Source organism: Crassostrea angulata, chromosome 5, assembly GCF_025612915.1.
Source record: "Crassostrea angulata isolate pt1a10 chromosome 5, ASM2561291v2, whole genome shotgun sequence".
Classification (NCBI taxonomy): domain Eukaryota; kingdom Metazoa; phylum Mollusca; class Bivalvia; order Ostreida; family Ostreidae; genus Magallana; species Magallana angulata.
Genome location: NC_069115.1, coordinates 41900343 through 41917311, shown reverse-complemented (window position 1 = coordinate 41917311; position 16969 = coordinate 41900343). Strand labels below are relative to the sequence as shown.

The 16969-nt window shown below is 32.0% G+C and overlaps 3 protein-coding genes across 3 annotated transcripts; 1 reads left to right on the top strand and 2 right to left on the bottom strand.

The window, feature by feature from the left end:
* Nucleotides 1–206: 206 nt before the first annotated feature.
* LOC128182839 (uncharacterized) lies at nucleotides 207–4615 on the bottom strand. Its single transcript, XM_052851595.1, has 4 exons — nucleotides 4272–4615; nucleotides 3962–4023; nucleotides 3645–3797; nucleotides 207–2212 (listed from the first exon to the last, which is right to left on the bottom strand). The coding sequence occupies exons 1-4, from the start codon at nucleotides 4343–4345 to the stop codon at nucleotides 1911–1913; spliced, it is 591 nt and encodes a 196-aa protein (XP_052707555.1). The 5' UTR covers nucleotides 4346–4615; the 3' UTR covers nucleotides 207–1910.
* A 2931-nt stretch (nucleotides 4616–7546) lies between these two features.
* On the top strand, nucleotides 7547–10262 carry LOC128184238 (uncharacterized). Its single transcript, XM_052853633.1, has 4 exons — nucleotides 7547–7768; nucleotides 7903–7964; nucleotides 8574–8765; nucleotides 9141–10262. The coding sequence occupies exons 1-4, from the start codon at nucleotides 7602–7604 to the stop codon at nucleotides 9407–9409; spliced, it is 690 nt and encodes a 229-aa protein (XP_052709593.1). The 5' UTR covers nucleotides 7547–7601; the 3' UTR covers nucleotides 9410–10262.
* A 168-nt stretch (nucleotides 10263–10430) lies between these two features.
* Nucleotides 10431–16884, bottom strand: LOC128184237 (proteasome assembly chaperone 1-like). The gene is made up of 6 exons (XM_052853632.1): nucleotides 16731–16884; nucleotides 13242–13351; nucleotides 12731–12942; nucleotides 12291–12489; nucleotides 11733–11869; nucleotides 10431–11452 (listed from the first exon to the last, which is right to left on the bottom strand). The coding sequence occupies exons 1-6, from the start codon at nucleotides 16817–16819 to the stop codon at nucleotides 11378–11380; spliced, it is 822 nt and encodes a 273-aa protein (XP_052709592.1). The 5' UTR covers nucleotides 16820–16884; the 3' UTR covers nucleotides 10431–11377.
* Between the last annotated feature and the right edge of the window lie 85 nt (nucleotides 16885–16969).

The following is a 16969-nucleotide window of genomic DNA, read 5'->3' as shown; positions in this document are numbered from 1 at the left end:
AACTTTGTATACTCAGAAGAGACGAACAGTATGTATGATACAAAATAAAGTCATTTACAGCTTTCATCTAGCAAAGAAAAGAAATCACCTGAAGACCTAATTAAATAATGGGCTTTATTTTCTTTCCCAAAATAAAACAAGCATCATATTTTGTTCTTTTAACAAAACATTATACCAAAGTCTTTTTTTCTGAATGTACATCTTAGGCCTAGACATCAATTTATAAACTGACTGAAAACACCACTTGTTAATTACAATTAACTTTTACGTATATTTATGTTCTTATGTATAATTTACATTGTTCTGTTTATTATCTTAACTAAAAGAAAAAAAATGTTCCTACTTTTCATCTAACAGTTGTTAGCATACAAGGTTCAGAATAAAATTTACTCAAGGACTGAATGAGTGGAACAATGGCCTTACATAAAAACATAAAATTTTTGTAGAAAAGAAATACTCATTATTTGCAGATATTTATTCATATCGTAAAACAGAGGATATTTGAACAACAAAATCATTTACACATAAAAAGTTTATTCTATTGTTACAATTAGATATTGTTTGATTATATCTATAATATGTTGTTTAAAGTTAGTACAATAGTTGCATGGCAAATGTATAAGATATAAACAAAGGCATTTACTGGGCAGGGGTTAAATTGCTCATTGACTTGGTCTTATGATTTTAATTCCAGCAGAATAAGGACATTATAAATCGTTTGTGGTTTAGATATATGCATATTCAAAAATCCCAGTTATTAGGTCTTAGTTAATCAAAAGTGAGTGGAAATTTTGGAAACAAGAGACATTTAAATTTCCTCGTGATTTTTTGGATATCCATACCGGTATTAAAATTGATTACTATATTCAGTTAAAATTAATAAAAAGATAAATTCAAACTTTGTTGAAAAGCTTTGTAAATGTTAGATTAGTAAATAAACATAATTTTTTTCGGAATAATTTTGATCTTTTCTTTAGATAAAAAAAATGCAAGATGTTTCGAATAGTTGTGTATTAGTTCATCAATATTATGCATCTTTATGCAGACAATCAGTCTGTTTTGCTATGATTTTCAGGGAATCAGCAAAATATATCGAAATAATCTTATATAGTCAAAAATAAGATGTATAATATTAAATATAATTCAGTAGTAGAGTAGATAGTCACATGTATTAAGTAGTAACAAGCCCATTAAGGTGGTATGGGACACTTTCAGATTGTGACGTATTTCCGATCGAAAAAATCAATAAAATCAAGTATAATTCTATTAACATTTTCTTCTCAAAATTAATATCTAACAACATAGTGCAATGGGTTAGAGCGCGAACCATGGATTTCACGTTAAACTGATATGGTGTGCGAACTTGAATCCGTGTTAAAATAGCTTTAAATGCGTGTTCATTCTCTTGCACTGTGATCTTATAAAATTTTCAAAGTAACCTAATAACTAACTCCTATTTTGGGGGGAGTTAAACATCATTTTGCAAATAATATCGTAATATAAGAAAAGTATGAAATCTGGAACATTCAAATAACTGAATGTAAAAACAATATCTAGACGTATATTTCCAATTTTCCAGAAATTAGAAAATGAATGATATAATAGCATTCGAATTGTTAAAAGAAGACAATTCTTGATACAATTTAAAAGTGTAGCTGTCTCTTAAACATAAAAAATCATTTTTAAAAAGGAACGGCTTTGTTAAACACAACATCTTTCAAGTAAGCCTACTCACAAAGAACGTTAAAATAGAGGTGTCTTTAGTTTAGTTTTGTTTTATTTACTTTTAAGTAGACTGATGAAAGAGTATATGGCATTAATTTTCATAATCTTAAAAAACCTAACACCGATTTACAACATAGAAATGGTCTTTGGTGATAGAATCTATAGTATTGTTAGTAAAATTCTCATTAGACTCGTACATTTTCGTATCGAAGTGTACTTGCTAGCATGTAAATTCCGCCGTCTGTAGGTTCATTATTATCGCAAAGTATAGTATATTGCTCTAGGGGTCTATGATTCGTGGAAATAGTGTGTTCTGTTACCACAGATCCAACATAGTGTGCGTTTTCTCTTATATGTCTCGTGTAAAATCTTCTGTTTGTTATTGTAATAATAAAGAAAGCTGCAATCACCATCACAACTCCAAATCCGACAGAAAAACCAATAACCAAAGCAAGATCTGAATCCGGACTCGTTTCCTCCTTGTCCTCTACAAAAAAAGAAAGCTAGTGTATAAGACTTTTTTAAATATAATTAAAAATGTATTGTACTTGCTCTATTGATTTCGGATAGATATACACGTTTTGAAATTTCCTTCAGAGGCGGTGGGGGGGGTTATGAAATCTTGCCTTCTTTGCTAGACTTGAAAACACGGCCGAACCTTTAATTTGACGCAGTCTCTAGACAAAGGTTAATTTGGCCATTTCCATGCTGCGTTCCCACCATAGTGATTCGCAGCGCGATTGAATTTGCGGTCCTCATCGTAGAGTTATTAAATCTCACTGGCTCTTAAGGTACCTCACTACATTCAGACTTATACTTTTTAAGACACTACGTCACAAGATGGCAATTCAAATGCTTTGTTAAACTGATTATGTCGTTCGTTTGGGTTGTATATCGTCGTAGCTCAGAGGTTAAAGTATTGGGCTTCAGAACCGCAGATAATGAGTTCGAATCCAGCTGGAGATTTTGTTCATGTTAACTGAATTAAATTTTTGAGAAAGTTATTTTTCATAAAAAATTGGACATTGTTTTGCTTATTATACTTAACTACTTCTTATTCATTATGATATCTATCATAATCAAGTAATTTTCTGCTGATTTGAGAAAATATTTCACGGTGTAGTGAGCAACCTTAAGGTCTGTCTTGGCAATCATGGTAATCGTAGAAAAAATTTGAATGACAATTCTTTTTTTACTATCAACACGATTATTTTCAATCGTAATTACTTATCATCCTTTCCGATCGCATTGTATCATTACTAAGCGCAACATGTCACATTAAATCGTGCTCTCCTAATCGTGACGAACTGGATCAATGTTGAAAGAGACAAACAACACATTGCGCTGCGTTCGGATAAGATGTGTCAATATGGCCAGTCGCACTAGATAGATACATCTTTCGGGGTCGAATCGTAGCTCAAATCGTGATCATCTTCCATCTGATCGTGAAAAAAATCGCAATAATTTTCACGCCCTATTGCAACAGAGAACGTTGCTTGAGATTAATGTAATGTAACCTATACGAACGCGTCGTGGTCCATTTTGTGATGTTCGATAAGATCAAGATCCAAACAGAACTTTTATCTGTAAAACCTAATCAGAACGTATTTTGTCGTATCTAAACGGGCAATGAGATCGTAACAGATCGCGTCACCTGAAATACGTCTATCGTTGCCTTACCGCATCAACACTTAACAAAGCGCATAAGGACGTATCAAATCGCATCACCTCGTTCCTATGCCAATCAGTTGAGTTAAGTTTCACGATCAGTTACGATTTGTCAGTAGAAGTGTTTGTAAAAACAGATCGCACAACAGTGGAAACCTTGCATCAGTCTTTATTTTCTGTCAAATTGATTCAAATTGCTTACATTATTTATTGCATAAATGCAAATCAGTCAAAATATCAATTTATCGTACCTTTGTAAGTTGTTACATTACTTGTCAAACAGCCAAATGATGCATTGCACACTTCCTTCTCACAATGAGAGCAATCCTGTTGGCAATGTTTCCCAAAATTTGGATATCTGCATGGACTTGAACAGTTTATTCCATAAAAGCCAAGCGGGCAGTCTGTAAAATTATATTAACTAGAAACGTAAACTTACAAAACTATATAGTCTTGAATATTGATGTTCATACTAGTTTTTGTTTTTTTTTACATATAACTTCACTATTTCGATTGTATTACTACGTAAATGCTGGCACACATGAAGAATGTACGATTTACTACAAACCAATGCATGTGTTGTTAATCTCAATCCAATGACAATCTTCTTGGCACCCTTCTTTGGCATTCCTTTTCAGAAATATCAACGGTAAATTGATAAATTATATAAATAAGGAAGATTCAAAATTGACAAAACTTACTGAAAATATACATTACTTACAGAAATGGGAGGAAATCACGGAGGAAATCACCAGAAAATACATTCAACTCTGCTGGTTTATGAAATTCATATTGACACAATAGTTGTATTTTTCTAAATATATTATTTCTATTTGTACAGAGAAATAAAACATTACGAAAATGTATGCTTGACTTACCTCGTGCAGTCTAAAGATGAACATAATGAGACGCAACAAAGGACGAGAACTGCAAGATATAGCTGATAATTCATTCCACTGATTTTGTACTGTCTCTTCCCGTTGAAATGTGCGTTTTAGATTTCCTCATTTTATGATTAACAATAATATATCATCACACGTGTCCTATTCTAAAAGTTATTTCCCCATTAGTCGAAGTAATGTTGTTTTAAGAGGATAAACTTCACAAAGGAAATACATTAATGCATCTCACATCCTTAAATGATATCCTTAATTTCTTTAAAAAATATATAATATCCTGGAAAAGACACACAGTGTTACATTATGACGACTTGGCGCAAAACAATTTCATTGATATAACATTCGTTCACAAGTTTTCTAATGTACAATATAGGCTTTGCAAATCCAATATTCTCCTGAGCACACGTGTCAGATGCTTTGTTTTAGGCTTATTTCCATGTAACGTATCTATCGACTAGCAATGCACATATGCAGTTTTTGAAATAAATCACAATATTTAAGGCATCTTTGCTTTGTATACAAATAATCATTTTCAAATCCGAAGTGTTCCTCAGTGCACACAACAAATCAAGTAAAATCAGTCACTCTTTCAATATTTAAATTGATCAAAGCTATGTTTACATGTAATAGTGTAATTGTATGTTAATATAATACAATTATTTCATGCTTGAGCAGTCGATAGACCCGAATATTTTTCCCGATGTGCAGGGAACAGCTCAGTATGATCTATTAGATCATACTGAGCTGTTCCCTGCACCAAGGGAAAAAAAATTCGGGTCTATTGACTATTCAGGCATTAAATAATTGTTTTATTACCTAATTCCGTTTTTAGTATTTTGTGTTTACAATTATAAATTACAGAAGGTTTTCATACCATGAAGATAAATTTTAAGAACAATAGTAAAATTAACATAATAAAGTTATCTTTTAATCTTGTAGCAATTTCACGTTTTCTAAGATACGTTGCCGGTCAATAGATCGCAGTCTATTGACCGGCGGTCCAATAGATCACAGTCTATTGACCGGCGGTCTAATAGATCGCAGTCTATTGACCGGCGGTCTAATAGATCGCAGTCTATTGACTGGCAGTTTAATAGATCACTTTCAAATCTGAATACACATACAAAATAGACGAAAATATTTAGTTTGTAATAAAACAACAAAATCCCTTTGATTAGGTAATAATACGCTTTATTGCCTAATCAAGGGGATTTTGTTGTTTTATTACAAATTAAATATTTGCGTCTATTTTGAACTGCCGGTCAATAGACTGCGATCTATTGGTTTTAAAGCCTCATAAAAGGTAAAAGACTATTTAAAATCTAATGGGTTGAAGACTCCTCCTTCTTTGTTTAAACTAATATTAAATTGAGATGTTGTAATGCATGCAACAAGTTTGGTGCATGTAAAAGATGAAATAAAAATCTTAGTAATTGCATAATGGCACGAAAACCATCTGCAATACGCCAATTGTAAACCCGGAAATCTAAAAAAGGAATTAGGTTATAAAACAATTATTTAATGCTTGAACAGTCAATAGACCAGAATTTGTTCCCTTGGTGCAGGGAACAGCTCAGTATGACCTATTGCTAGAGGCCAACGGCCGAGGGCAATAGATCATAACGGTCGAGGGCAATAGATCATACTGAGCTGTTCCCTGCACCAAGGGAAAAAATTATGGTCTCTTGACTGCTCAAGCATTAAATAATTGTATAATGTTATGACGATCGTCGACTAAACTTTTCAATTCGTTATACAGAGAAAATTGATTTCAAAACATTCTATTTATTTTTTCTTAAGGCAGTTTTTATAGGCTATGAATGAAAATAACAGTGTTCTTTTCTTGGCAGTTATTCCATTGTTCCTGGTGTTTTTTCAGCGGCTAATAGTTGATATTTGATTTTGTAGATCAATTGATTGTTTTGAATAGCAGTATTTAGGAAGACATGTACTTGAGGAGAACAATATGTGTTACTTCTAATAAATTATTTATTGGATTAGATGATTGAATAATAAAAAAAATCAATAACATTAATGATCATATCAGAGCACTTGTGTTTATAATCATTAATATCATAATATAGAACAGGTCATATTTGATTGTCTTAGATAATATGGAGCTCAATTATAGGTGTAAACTTCGCAGAAAAAAGGAGAGGCTTACTTAAAGACAATTGCTGACAGATATAATGATAAAATACTTTTTCAATTTCATTTAAATCAAATATATTTAGTACATATTATCATAAGTTTTGAAATAGTTTTGAGTTTAAGATACGTTGTATGTGACTAGCATTATTTGATTTGATTTCTCGACTTAATCCCCTGATTTATCGACTAAGCCATCCGAATAAAATTGACATCCTTAGTTAACATTTGCGTTAAATATTTTGTTTTTGTGGTGGTGGTAAATACGGGATAGTATGGTGGTGACATTGCAGAAAAAATACATAACCCGCAGAAATGCAAAGAAAGCATTTTATTGTTTATATATACATCTTTCTTAGCAATGAATAAATTGATCGTAAAAAGTAATAAAATTAACTAAATCACTGATAATGTACATCAGTACGTTAAATAAAAGAAAATTATAACATGTATATAGGTGGTTCAAATCACGGAAATGCCGATTGAATGGGTTGCCGAGAATACAATGACACTACGGATGAATTCGAGGGCGAAAATATTTTGGACATTCTACCAAAATGTGGCACCACAACGGTAAATATGTTGCAAAACAGACATCAAAGAGATACGTGACAGCACTGTATGGTACCGAAAAGACATCAACTATCTAACACCTGCACTACAGAATTCATGGAATTTGAAGGACCTTAAACGAAAACTTCGTCCCGATAAACATCTGAAAGATTTTTTTTATTGGAAATGAACTTCCATAATTAAATATGATATGGCAAATGTAATGTCAAAATTGATACTGTTACATAAAGCCTAACGTTTATTAAATATATTGTTACAACAATATTCTCTTCCATAATGTCGAGTCAAGAAACCAAAGGAAACAAGATGCGCGATACAACCTGCCGTGTCGCAGAAGACGGCCTTCAATGGTCAAATCTATGCGACTATTAAGCTCAGTTAACGCAGGAATTCTTAACAATCTTGAAAAATATACAAATTAATATACATGTATTAATTTACAGCTTAATAAGTTCAACTATCTGATGATTCATTCAGACACATGCACTATTAAATGCCATTTGCAATTTGCATTAGTTTACATGTACAATATTCAGCTAATTAGCTGTACATTGTGTAATATCAAGTTTCTTCCTTGTTTCAATACACATGCATGCATTTTGTTACCATCCTGTGGTGATATTTATAGTTCGTGCATTGCAAATCACATGGCTTACGGAAATTAATTTTATCATGGATGCAATGAAGTATCAATGCGTTCGGTTTATTTTTCTTCTTTGCAACATAACGTTCTGCAAAACGTACAACTGCACAAGGTAAGAAAAGTACAGACTTCAACATGATAATATTAATATATGCTTTTAAAAAAATAGAGAATAATTAAACATTTAAAGAATGAAATAAAATTCGGGAAGTTATCTTATAAGACTTTTAATCTATTATATTATAGGCATCAAAAACAAGAATGTCAGGAAGATTGCATTTGGAGCGAACAGAACAGGAAATGCATGGGTCAGTAAATACGTGCATTTAAACGAAAGGATTAAAGGGGCACGGTCACGGTTTTGGTCAAACCTTATTTTTCTTCTTTTATTGTTTACAAAGCTTCTCTAATGTATTTCTAATGATCAACCAAAATTTGAGAGTCAATCGTCGAGTTTTAAGCAAGTTGCAGAACAATACAAGGCTCTAGACACGTTTTTAGAATTACATTGGTTCAATTTACCGGTAAAAAGATTTTTACGCTGATTTTTCTATCTGCTTATTCGTTTTGAAGATATATAAACAGTTCCTTTTGTCACAATTTTAGGTCTTACCTGGAATTTTTTTTTCAACATTGAAAAGAACCATTTTAACAAGGCCTTTCAGTTTCAGTAGGATGTAACTATGTATTTCTTGCGTCAAAACAAGTTAAAATGACGCTGGTTTCAAGTGAAATATACACCGATTGTGCAGTCTTGGATCATAAGCTAGACATATCGTGTTGATTTTAAAAAGCCATGGCTGAGTGGCCAGCAATGAAATAGACATGCCTACGTCACATTGCTGATTGACACTACTACACAAAGTCCAAGCTTTTGTTAAAATGGTTCTAATGACATTAAAATTGTTAATTGATAGATTGTCCGATTGGTAATTATGGACAAAACTGTTTGCAGACATGCAGATATCCAAATTATGGAATGGATTGCCAACAGGATTGCTCTCATTGTAAGGAAGAAGCGTGCAATCCAATGTTTGGTTGCCCGGCAACTAGTACAACAACGAACATAGGTACAGTACAGCTACATGTAATGGATGGAATAAAAATATGCATAATAGTTACATACAATCTTAATTGTACAGCATGAAGTATGCTATTTGGTTTTTTGGGGGTTTTTTTTTTGGGGGGGGGGGGGGGGTACTGTAATCAGTTGGTATAAGTCTTTGAGTAAAAATTATACTAGAATTACTTTAAAGATATTTTTATGACATACCATAATACTACGTTACTAGAAAAAAATTCTGCTAGCCTTTTGGCAAAAAGATCCTATACAACATGTTTATTTAAAGTAGCCTTTTGAAAAAAAAAATGCATTCATAGGCGAAATTTTCCAAAAACAAAGTATGAAAATTATTATCATTGGTAACAATATGAATCGGTTATATTTTGTGCATATAGCTTATAGTTTTTCTTCAATTTTTTAGGGGAAAAAGAATCCAAGGGTGACCAGCCTGATACAATAAAACTGGACCCCATCGTCATTGGAATAGTGACGTCATCAGGGTTCTTTCTAGTTTTGATTTCCTTCGTCATTGTTACAATTCTGAACAGAAAGCGGTTTGTCCGCAAACTGAGAAAGCGCGTACATTATATAGAGTCTGTGATCGAGGATCTTCATGAAAACGGCACTTTACCAAGGAACCAAATATACACACCTAATAATGATGCTACTTATATTAACCAAAATCAGTAGAAGTAGCTTCCTTAACTGTTGATGGCGGGAAAAACACAAATATTGTTAATTTTGTGAATGCACTCATTTATCATTATTTCTAGATCTCTGTGTTCTTTTTGCCAATGTATAAATGTACAGTTTACATATTCAATGGTAATATATTGAATTGAAAGATTCAAATCATTTGGAAAAAAGAACATTATAAATATATTGTCCATATAATTTACTATCTTTAATGTGATGATTTTGTATCCTAATGTGTGTATGTCCAGGATTTTTGTACAAAATGTCCGAAGACTCTAGATCTTAATCCGTCCCCCACATGAGGTGCTAATTTTCACAATATCAGTACAGGGCTGGCTTTTGGACATGTTTTGATGTATAAATACATTTAGCTTTGATAAAGGCATAACGAATTTTGATAGGTGTTAACAGGGACCTATATACTAGTATATACGTCCCTGGTGTTAATTTGATAGTTACTTTAGTTCAATTTGTGACTTCTAGGTTCAGATGTAAATATATGTAGCTATAGATCTACATAAAGCCAGCAGGTCATAACTCATTTTGAAATTTCACTTTTCGAAAGAAGCTGTCTCACATTCATTGATATAATCCCCTTCCTTTCAAGAAATATCACATTAATGTAGTTAGCAAAGGCTCCAAACTTACAGTGTAGTGGAATACATGTATGATATTATACATATGTACATGTATTTAAACCATTTAGTAAGTATATCATATCAAGTAAAGTAGAAATGGTCTGTCAAATGGATCAAGAGCAGCATGTTTCTGCTGTAGTAATTCTTAGCAATAAATCAAATATGGTGGTAAAATACAGAAAAATAAATTCTGTGGACAGATAGTCTATCAATTATGATATGATGAGTATTCTAAATGTACAGGTGTAACAAAAAATTCTAAAAGTAAAAGATTTTTAAATGTAACTTTATCTGACAATCGTATTTTACTGCATGTATACCAAAAATATTAAGACTGTATACAAAAAATATGATTAAATAAAAACATCAGAAATAAGTAGACTCATATTAAAATTTATTATGTACAATGTATATGTTGATAGAGAACAAACAGATGTTGGTTTTTTTTGGTTTACCTCTTTCAAAATAATTACATTAAAAGTTGAGAAATTAAAAAAAATCAGCATAAATTTAATACAAAAATAAAAACCAATTAAAATCTCTTTTCAAATTCATAGCAGATGTCATACAATTACAATAAATACCTCTGAGCTGAAAGTAATACAGTAAAACTTGTTTAGTACATGTACAAACACAAATATAGCGAAATCTCAGAAATAGAGAAGTTTTTTTAGTTCAGGGTAAAACTCTTAACAAATAATTGCAAAATTTTACTGTTATAAGGAATTCGGATACGGATATAGCAAACTCGTTTTGAGCCCAGTAGAGGTGAATAATGATGAAATTATACACTTTTATAACGAATTTCTTTACAGTTTTAAAAAGTTTGCACTACCATTTAAAATAATGGTTTGAATAAAATTATCTTCTCATAAATTCTTCAATTTACAGTCTCATTATTAAAGGTATCAAAAGAATGTATTTTCATTCTTAAGGCTCAATTAGCAAAATTGAAGTCTGGGGAAAGAAAACATGTATATAGTAAATTCACTCCAGTTATTATTACGATTTCGTTAAACGGATATCATGAATCACGGATATACCGAAGTAAATCCATTGGTCCCTAGGACTTGGCTATAACCGAGTTTAACCATATTGTAAAAGTATTTATCTAATGCTATCTTTGCTATTATCTAGTGGCACAAAGCCAATTAGATCGCAGCTCCTGCCGGGTCAAATCTCAACACAAATGGTATACACGCATCCCACACACACAGTGATGGCTGCTCCAGGGTAAGATGGGGGGGGGTGAACACATTCAAGGTAGGAAGAGTCACAGTGCCAGGGATGTACACAGAAGGCAAAGGGATGAGGTTGAATTTCACTACATGTAAAGAGTACTGTGCTTTGTATGCAAGTCCACAATTTTCTTCAGGGTTTCACTAGCCTTTTTATTTTCCTACAACCAAAAAATTCATAGATCTTTAATAATTATTTTCTAAACTGCATGTATTTGAGTTAAATTGTTTAAATCATAAAAACACACTGAAACTTGAAAGAAAAAAAACAAAGACTCTATCCTTAAATATTTAAAACCTTATTTTCCTAAAAATCAAACCAATCATTCCTAAATACAATATTAGACAAATTATATCATGATCTCTTGTGGCTATTTGGATTACATTTTATAGGAAATGAACATAGTCAATCAGTTTGCACTGAGAATTTGATCCTCTTACCTCGCGCATATATTTAACAGGTGTAGATTCAATGAGGGGCTGAAAGGTTTTTAGAGTGGCAAAGTCCAGATGGATGGAGTCTGTGTAACACATGTACAACACAGCGTTCAGTTTGTGAATGTGACAGTAGGTCAACACTGAAAAAGAGAGAGAGAGAGAGAGAGAGAAACCATTAAAACTGAATAATGTAAAATGCTAGTTCATTTTTCTCAGTTTTATTACCTAATTATCTCATCATAGAAATACATGATAAATAGCATACAAGAATTAATATATATACATCATTGCTTATTCATAGGGGGAAAAAAACCATGAAAATGGTTCACATTTTACAAAGGGAAAAGTTCAAAATGTGGAAATTTATATGAGCTAGAATAAAAATTTTGTAAACTTAAGATCTAAAATTGTATTGTGGAGATTTAATTTCATAATAAGAAAATGTCACTTGGGATCTAATTTCATTGATAAAGGTTCTGAAAGAAGTCAAACATCAAATATTTTTGTGTTTAGAGAATCAAGAGAAAACTAAATTTTCTTCCATAAACCAGTGTTATTTACTTTGGGCAGGGAGGCCAGTTGCGACATTTGGCTGCTCCAGATAGGGAGCCATTGGAGTTCCAAGGAACGAAGCTGTCTTCAAGGCCCTCATAAAAGGCGGGTTCATATCTGACGTTGGGACTTCCGATTTGTATTCACTGGTAAATGTTGACCCAAATATCACAACATGTCCTTCACAGAGATTAAGGCAAGACATCAACTGTGACAAATGAAAGATTTTAGTAAGAAAGGAGCAATGAGTTTTCATTAAATCATGTTATTGTTCAATGTTTTCATACTCCACACAGCTGCAGTCACTACAACATTACATGTAACAATACAGAGTTTTTAAAAATTGCAGTAAAAATATTTGATTCTATATTAATTAAGGGGATTTCTGAAAAACCAGTACATGTGTATGTTTCTTTAGGTGCAAAAGCTGAACAGTGAAATCTACCTACCTGGTTAACAAAAGAATGGGCATACTCTGGCCTTATGTCATAATTACACTCGCAGACCAGAGCACTCGGATAATCACATTTTCTGTAAATGTAGCACGTTTTGTCTGTTGGAGACATTTGACCAAACGTGTTGACATCATCTTCTTTCATGCCACAGAACATAGCCCCAATAATCTCGTAGTTATTGTGTGTTACATAGGTCTGTGTAAAACCTATTCAATATTAACAATACAAAATTGATATATTGAACATACATTTATGACCTAATTAAAAGTAAAAGAGTTTATCATATTTTTTCAGTATCCATACATGTATATATTACCTGATCTGGTATATAATTCAAAAAAAAATTTTTATCTATCATATAGATAAAATGAAACCCAAAAACTTCCATTTTTTTTAAAATCACATGTATATATAAAGACCCCTACCTAACATTTGTTATTAGAGCTTAGCACATGCTAGCTAGTATCAAGTATGTTGAAAAAAAATATGTAGTAAGTTTAGTTACCTGTAGCTGCCGGTCCAACAGCTAACACAAATGCATTCGCCTGGAGTTTCTTATCTTTAGTCAACTCCATTTCTTCCTGGGCTTCCTTTTTCCATTTGATTTTTACATACCTAAATGAATCATCGATTTTTAATTTTCACAAGTTCTAGTATTCAAATTTTAATCAATTAAGAATAGGTACCTTTTTACATGCAACTCTACACTTTTATCACCTGTCTCTTCTTATAGAGAGAGAAGAAATTTGACTATATTTGAAAATGTTATATCATTTTAGTACATATGTATAAGATGACTAACAATATATTCTAAATTTGATTTTATTTTATATATTAAGATATGTATGTGATAGCATATTTAATGACTAACAAAAATGGGGTCAGATATTGGACTTTATAAATAAAGACCTTCGTAATCTAGCTATGCTAAAATATATATCTCTTCAGAATTTCGTAACAACTATTTTAACAAAACGGAAATTAAACTTTTGAAACTACATTGTAATAATATGACCTGGTATAATTTATGAAATAAAGGTGTGGTGAACCAGCCAATCGTACAAAACAAAAAATAATCTGTTGGTTCTGTCTGTTCATTTTTTTTTTTTGTCATACTTATACAGATGTACTGTCTTACAGTTCCTGAAACGTTCTACTTTCCCAAACTGAACGGTGATCAAATGCTGAGCGAATGGTGAGCGCACTCTGAGCAAACGCTGAACGGAATTTGTTGAGCGTTTATAAACGGTGAATGATGAGCGAAAGCAGAGCGCAAATGGAGCGCAAAGTGAATGGTGAATGCACCCTGAACGATATGTGAATGCTTTGTAAACGCAAGATGAATGATTTATTCGGAGTACCTCGGGAGTTATCCTTACATTGTATTTTGTCAGTAATCTGGAAAAAATAACAAATAAACTACATGTACAGGACTGCTACCGTGAAAGTTAACAAAACAATCCTATCCTACATCCTGTATCCTACATCCTATCTTGCAAATAATCTCTATCCTATCATATCCTATACCATGCCATACATATTTAGGAATACCATTTATATTGACGAATAAGAGTAAAATAAAACAGAATTTTAAACAATGATAATATTATCAACGAATCATTGAATAATGTAATAATGAAAATGTCTAATTGATGCATAAAACAAAAAATCTTTAGAATAAAGTAACTTAATTACCTGTGCATCGGAAATATTAAATTGTATGCGGAGTGTTCACAATTATGTAAACAAACAGGTAAGCCTTAATTACATTTTTTTCATTAGATATATGATGTTTCTGATGTGTAACACCTTTACGCATGCGTTCTATTCTCATTTGTTGTGACTCGCAAAGACCGATCCTTTTACTTTGGAATTCCGAATGATAATAAATTAAAACAGACTGAATGATAAGTAAACGCTGAATGAACGGTAAGTGCAATATGAACGCTTTGTGAATGCACAGTGAGCGCATGATGAGCGCTTTGTGAACTGTGAGCGCAATCAGAGTAGAGTGGAGTGGAGAGCGCAAAAGAATGCACGGTGAATGCACACAGAGCGCGGTGAACGCACGGAAAATGGGAAAGTACAGCGTTTCAGGGACTGTAGGTCATAGTGCTGAAATGAAGCAGAGATCAAGTACAGTGTGTGCTATGATTTCAATCCTTTGCATAGGCTTTTCAAGGTGAACAAATTTTTAAAAACACTGTCAAAAACAAGTGTGAGTGTTAATGCTTCTTTTACTCTATACATCCTCCAATTTTTGACCTGCAGAATGTTGAAAAGAATATATTATAGAAAATCTGCAGTTAGATTAGTAAGATCATGACAAGGTTAGGCTAACATAAAGTTTGGCTACCAGTCAAATATAAGGAAGTAATAATAAGAAATAATGATTACTGTATTCAGGATTTTTTCACCCTGTTTAATTTTTTTCCTTCTACACTTGCAAACAGTTTCGCAAGAGAGATTTGAAACACTGGAATTCACCCATACTAAGATACTAAGATTTGCCCACTGACAAAAGGGCAAATGGGGCAAAAAAATAAAGGGGGGGGGGAATATTTCCCTGCATACAGTTTAGTAATTGATAATAACATTAATATCTTTGACAAGTTATATAAAAGATTTATTTGATTTAAAACCAGCATATCATATTGTGATAGTGTTGAATTTCGTAAATATTATTTTATGCATTTTTTATTTCAGTTTTACAAATTAACGTTTATCATTACAATAATAAAATCATTCATATTAAAAAGTTGTGTTATACGTGTTATCCCTTAAAGTTAAAAAATAGCAAATGGTCAGTTCTATATTTAATTCTGGTTGTTGATTGGCTGGGAGAATTTTCCCGCGGTGCGCGGCAGGTAGTTTTCCAGTGAGGGGTAGTTTTTGTCGAGCTCAGGAGAGGTGGACATTATATGTGTTTGTTGTGTATAAATTGTTTATATCATTATCATGTTGTGCATATTATATGGCATACTCTCATTGTATATTTCAGGGTTTTTCATTTTAATACAGAATATATATAATATATGAAAATCCGAACCATCAGTATTGTTATTCTTGGTACAATGCCCAGTAATAACGCTACTTCAATATTTCATAAGAATAACGATCAAGAGATTTATAAATCTTACAATTTATTTTTGCTTAGACATTTACTGTCCATGCATGTGAATAAAATTTAACATATTATACAACAAGATGCATAATTGACTGAGTATTGAGAAGAGATTTGTGATAAGAAATGAAATAAGGAGAGATCTTATAAGAAGTAAGTATACCAGAGATGTATATTCTAAATATGCTATACAAGTCTCTGGCATACTTACATGTATATATGCTTAGGAAAAAAACAAATTACAAAATCAGATTTCAGCAGTTTAGAATGACAATTTTAACTTAAAGTACTTCTATCACTACACCGAGACTTATACTTTTTAAGACACTACGTCACAAGATGGCAATTGAAATGTTTTGTTAAACTGTTTGCATCAATCGATTCAGATGTATATCGTCATAGCTCAGTGGTTAAAGTATCAGACTTGTGAACCGCACATCATGAGTTCGAATCCGCCTGGGGCTTTTGTTCATGTTTACTGAATGAAATTTTTGAAAATATCAATTTTTATCTAAAATTGCACATTTTTGTGCCTATTTGACATATATACTTCTTATCCATCATGCTTTCTATCATAATCAAGTAATTTTCTGCTGATTTGAGAAACTATTTCAAGGTGTAGTGAGGCACCTTAACAGCATTGTTTTTCCTAGAATTTTAAGTCTAATATACTATTGTGAACTATTTTTTCGAAAAAAGAAAAATTTATCAGTTGATGACAGCCAAAAGGATGCAAGTTTTACAACAACTTGACTTGCCAACTGGTAAACAATACTGAGGAAATTCGAATTGCAGCACATGTGAATGTCTACATGTGTTGAATGTTTTACTTTAATTTTTCAGTTTTTGATATCATACTCCATTACTTACGTCTCCAAATTTTCAAAAGATTCGTCGTCGTCATCATCATCGACTGCCCTAGAAATGACTGGCAAAATTTCACCAAAAAAAGTTGCCATCTTCTAATGATCGATGTAAATTTGGTGCTTAACATTGTTTTGTTAATCCGTACTTCAACGAATACACTTTTAAAAAAATAAAAGAGTTTTCTTGAGGGCACTGACATTTTAAATTATACAAAAAAATTAAAAAATGTAATATTCAACATT

Bases quoted from the DNA above. Each gene is read 5' to 3' on its own strand.
- LOC128182839 (XM_052851595.1), bottom strand. From the start codon at position 4,345: ATGAATTATCAGCTATATCTTGCAGTTCTCGTCCTTTGTTGCGTCTCA. The intron at 4,024-4,271 runs GTAAGTCAAGCA...ATTTCTGAAAAG, and splicing joins TCATCTTTAGACTGCACGAG to GAATGCCAAAGAAGGGTGCC. The intron at 3,798-3,961 runs GTTTGTAGTAAA...ATAATTTTACAG, and splicing joins GATTAACAACACATGCATTG to ACTGCCCGCTTGGCTTTTAT.
- LOC128184238 (XM_052853633.1), top strand. From the start codon at position 7,602: ATGCATGCATTTTGTTACCATCCTGTGGTGATATTTATAGTTCGTGCA. The intron at 7,769-7,902 runs GTAAGAAAAGTA...ATTATATTATAG, and splicing joins AAAACGTACAACTGCACAAG to GCATCAAAAACAAGAATGTC. The intron at 8,766-9,140 runs GCATAATAGTTA...TCAATTTTTTAG, and splicing joins AATGGATGGAATAAAAATAT to GGGAAAAAGAATCCAAGGGT.
- LOC128184237 (XM_052853632.1), bottom strand. From the start codon at position 16,819: ATGGCAACTTTTTTTGGTGAAATTTTGCCAGTCATTTCTAGGGCAGTC. The intron at 12,943-13,241 runs GTAACTAAACTT...AATATTGAATAG, and splicing joins TGTTGGACCGGCAGCTACAG to GTTTTACACAGACCTATGTA. The intron at 11,870-12,290 runs GTAAATAACACT...TCTCTTTTTCAG, and splicing joins AACTGGCCTCCCTGCCCAAA to TGTTGACCTACTGTCACATT.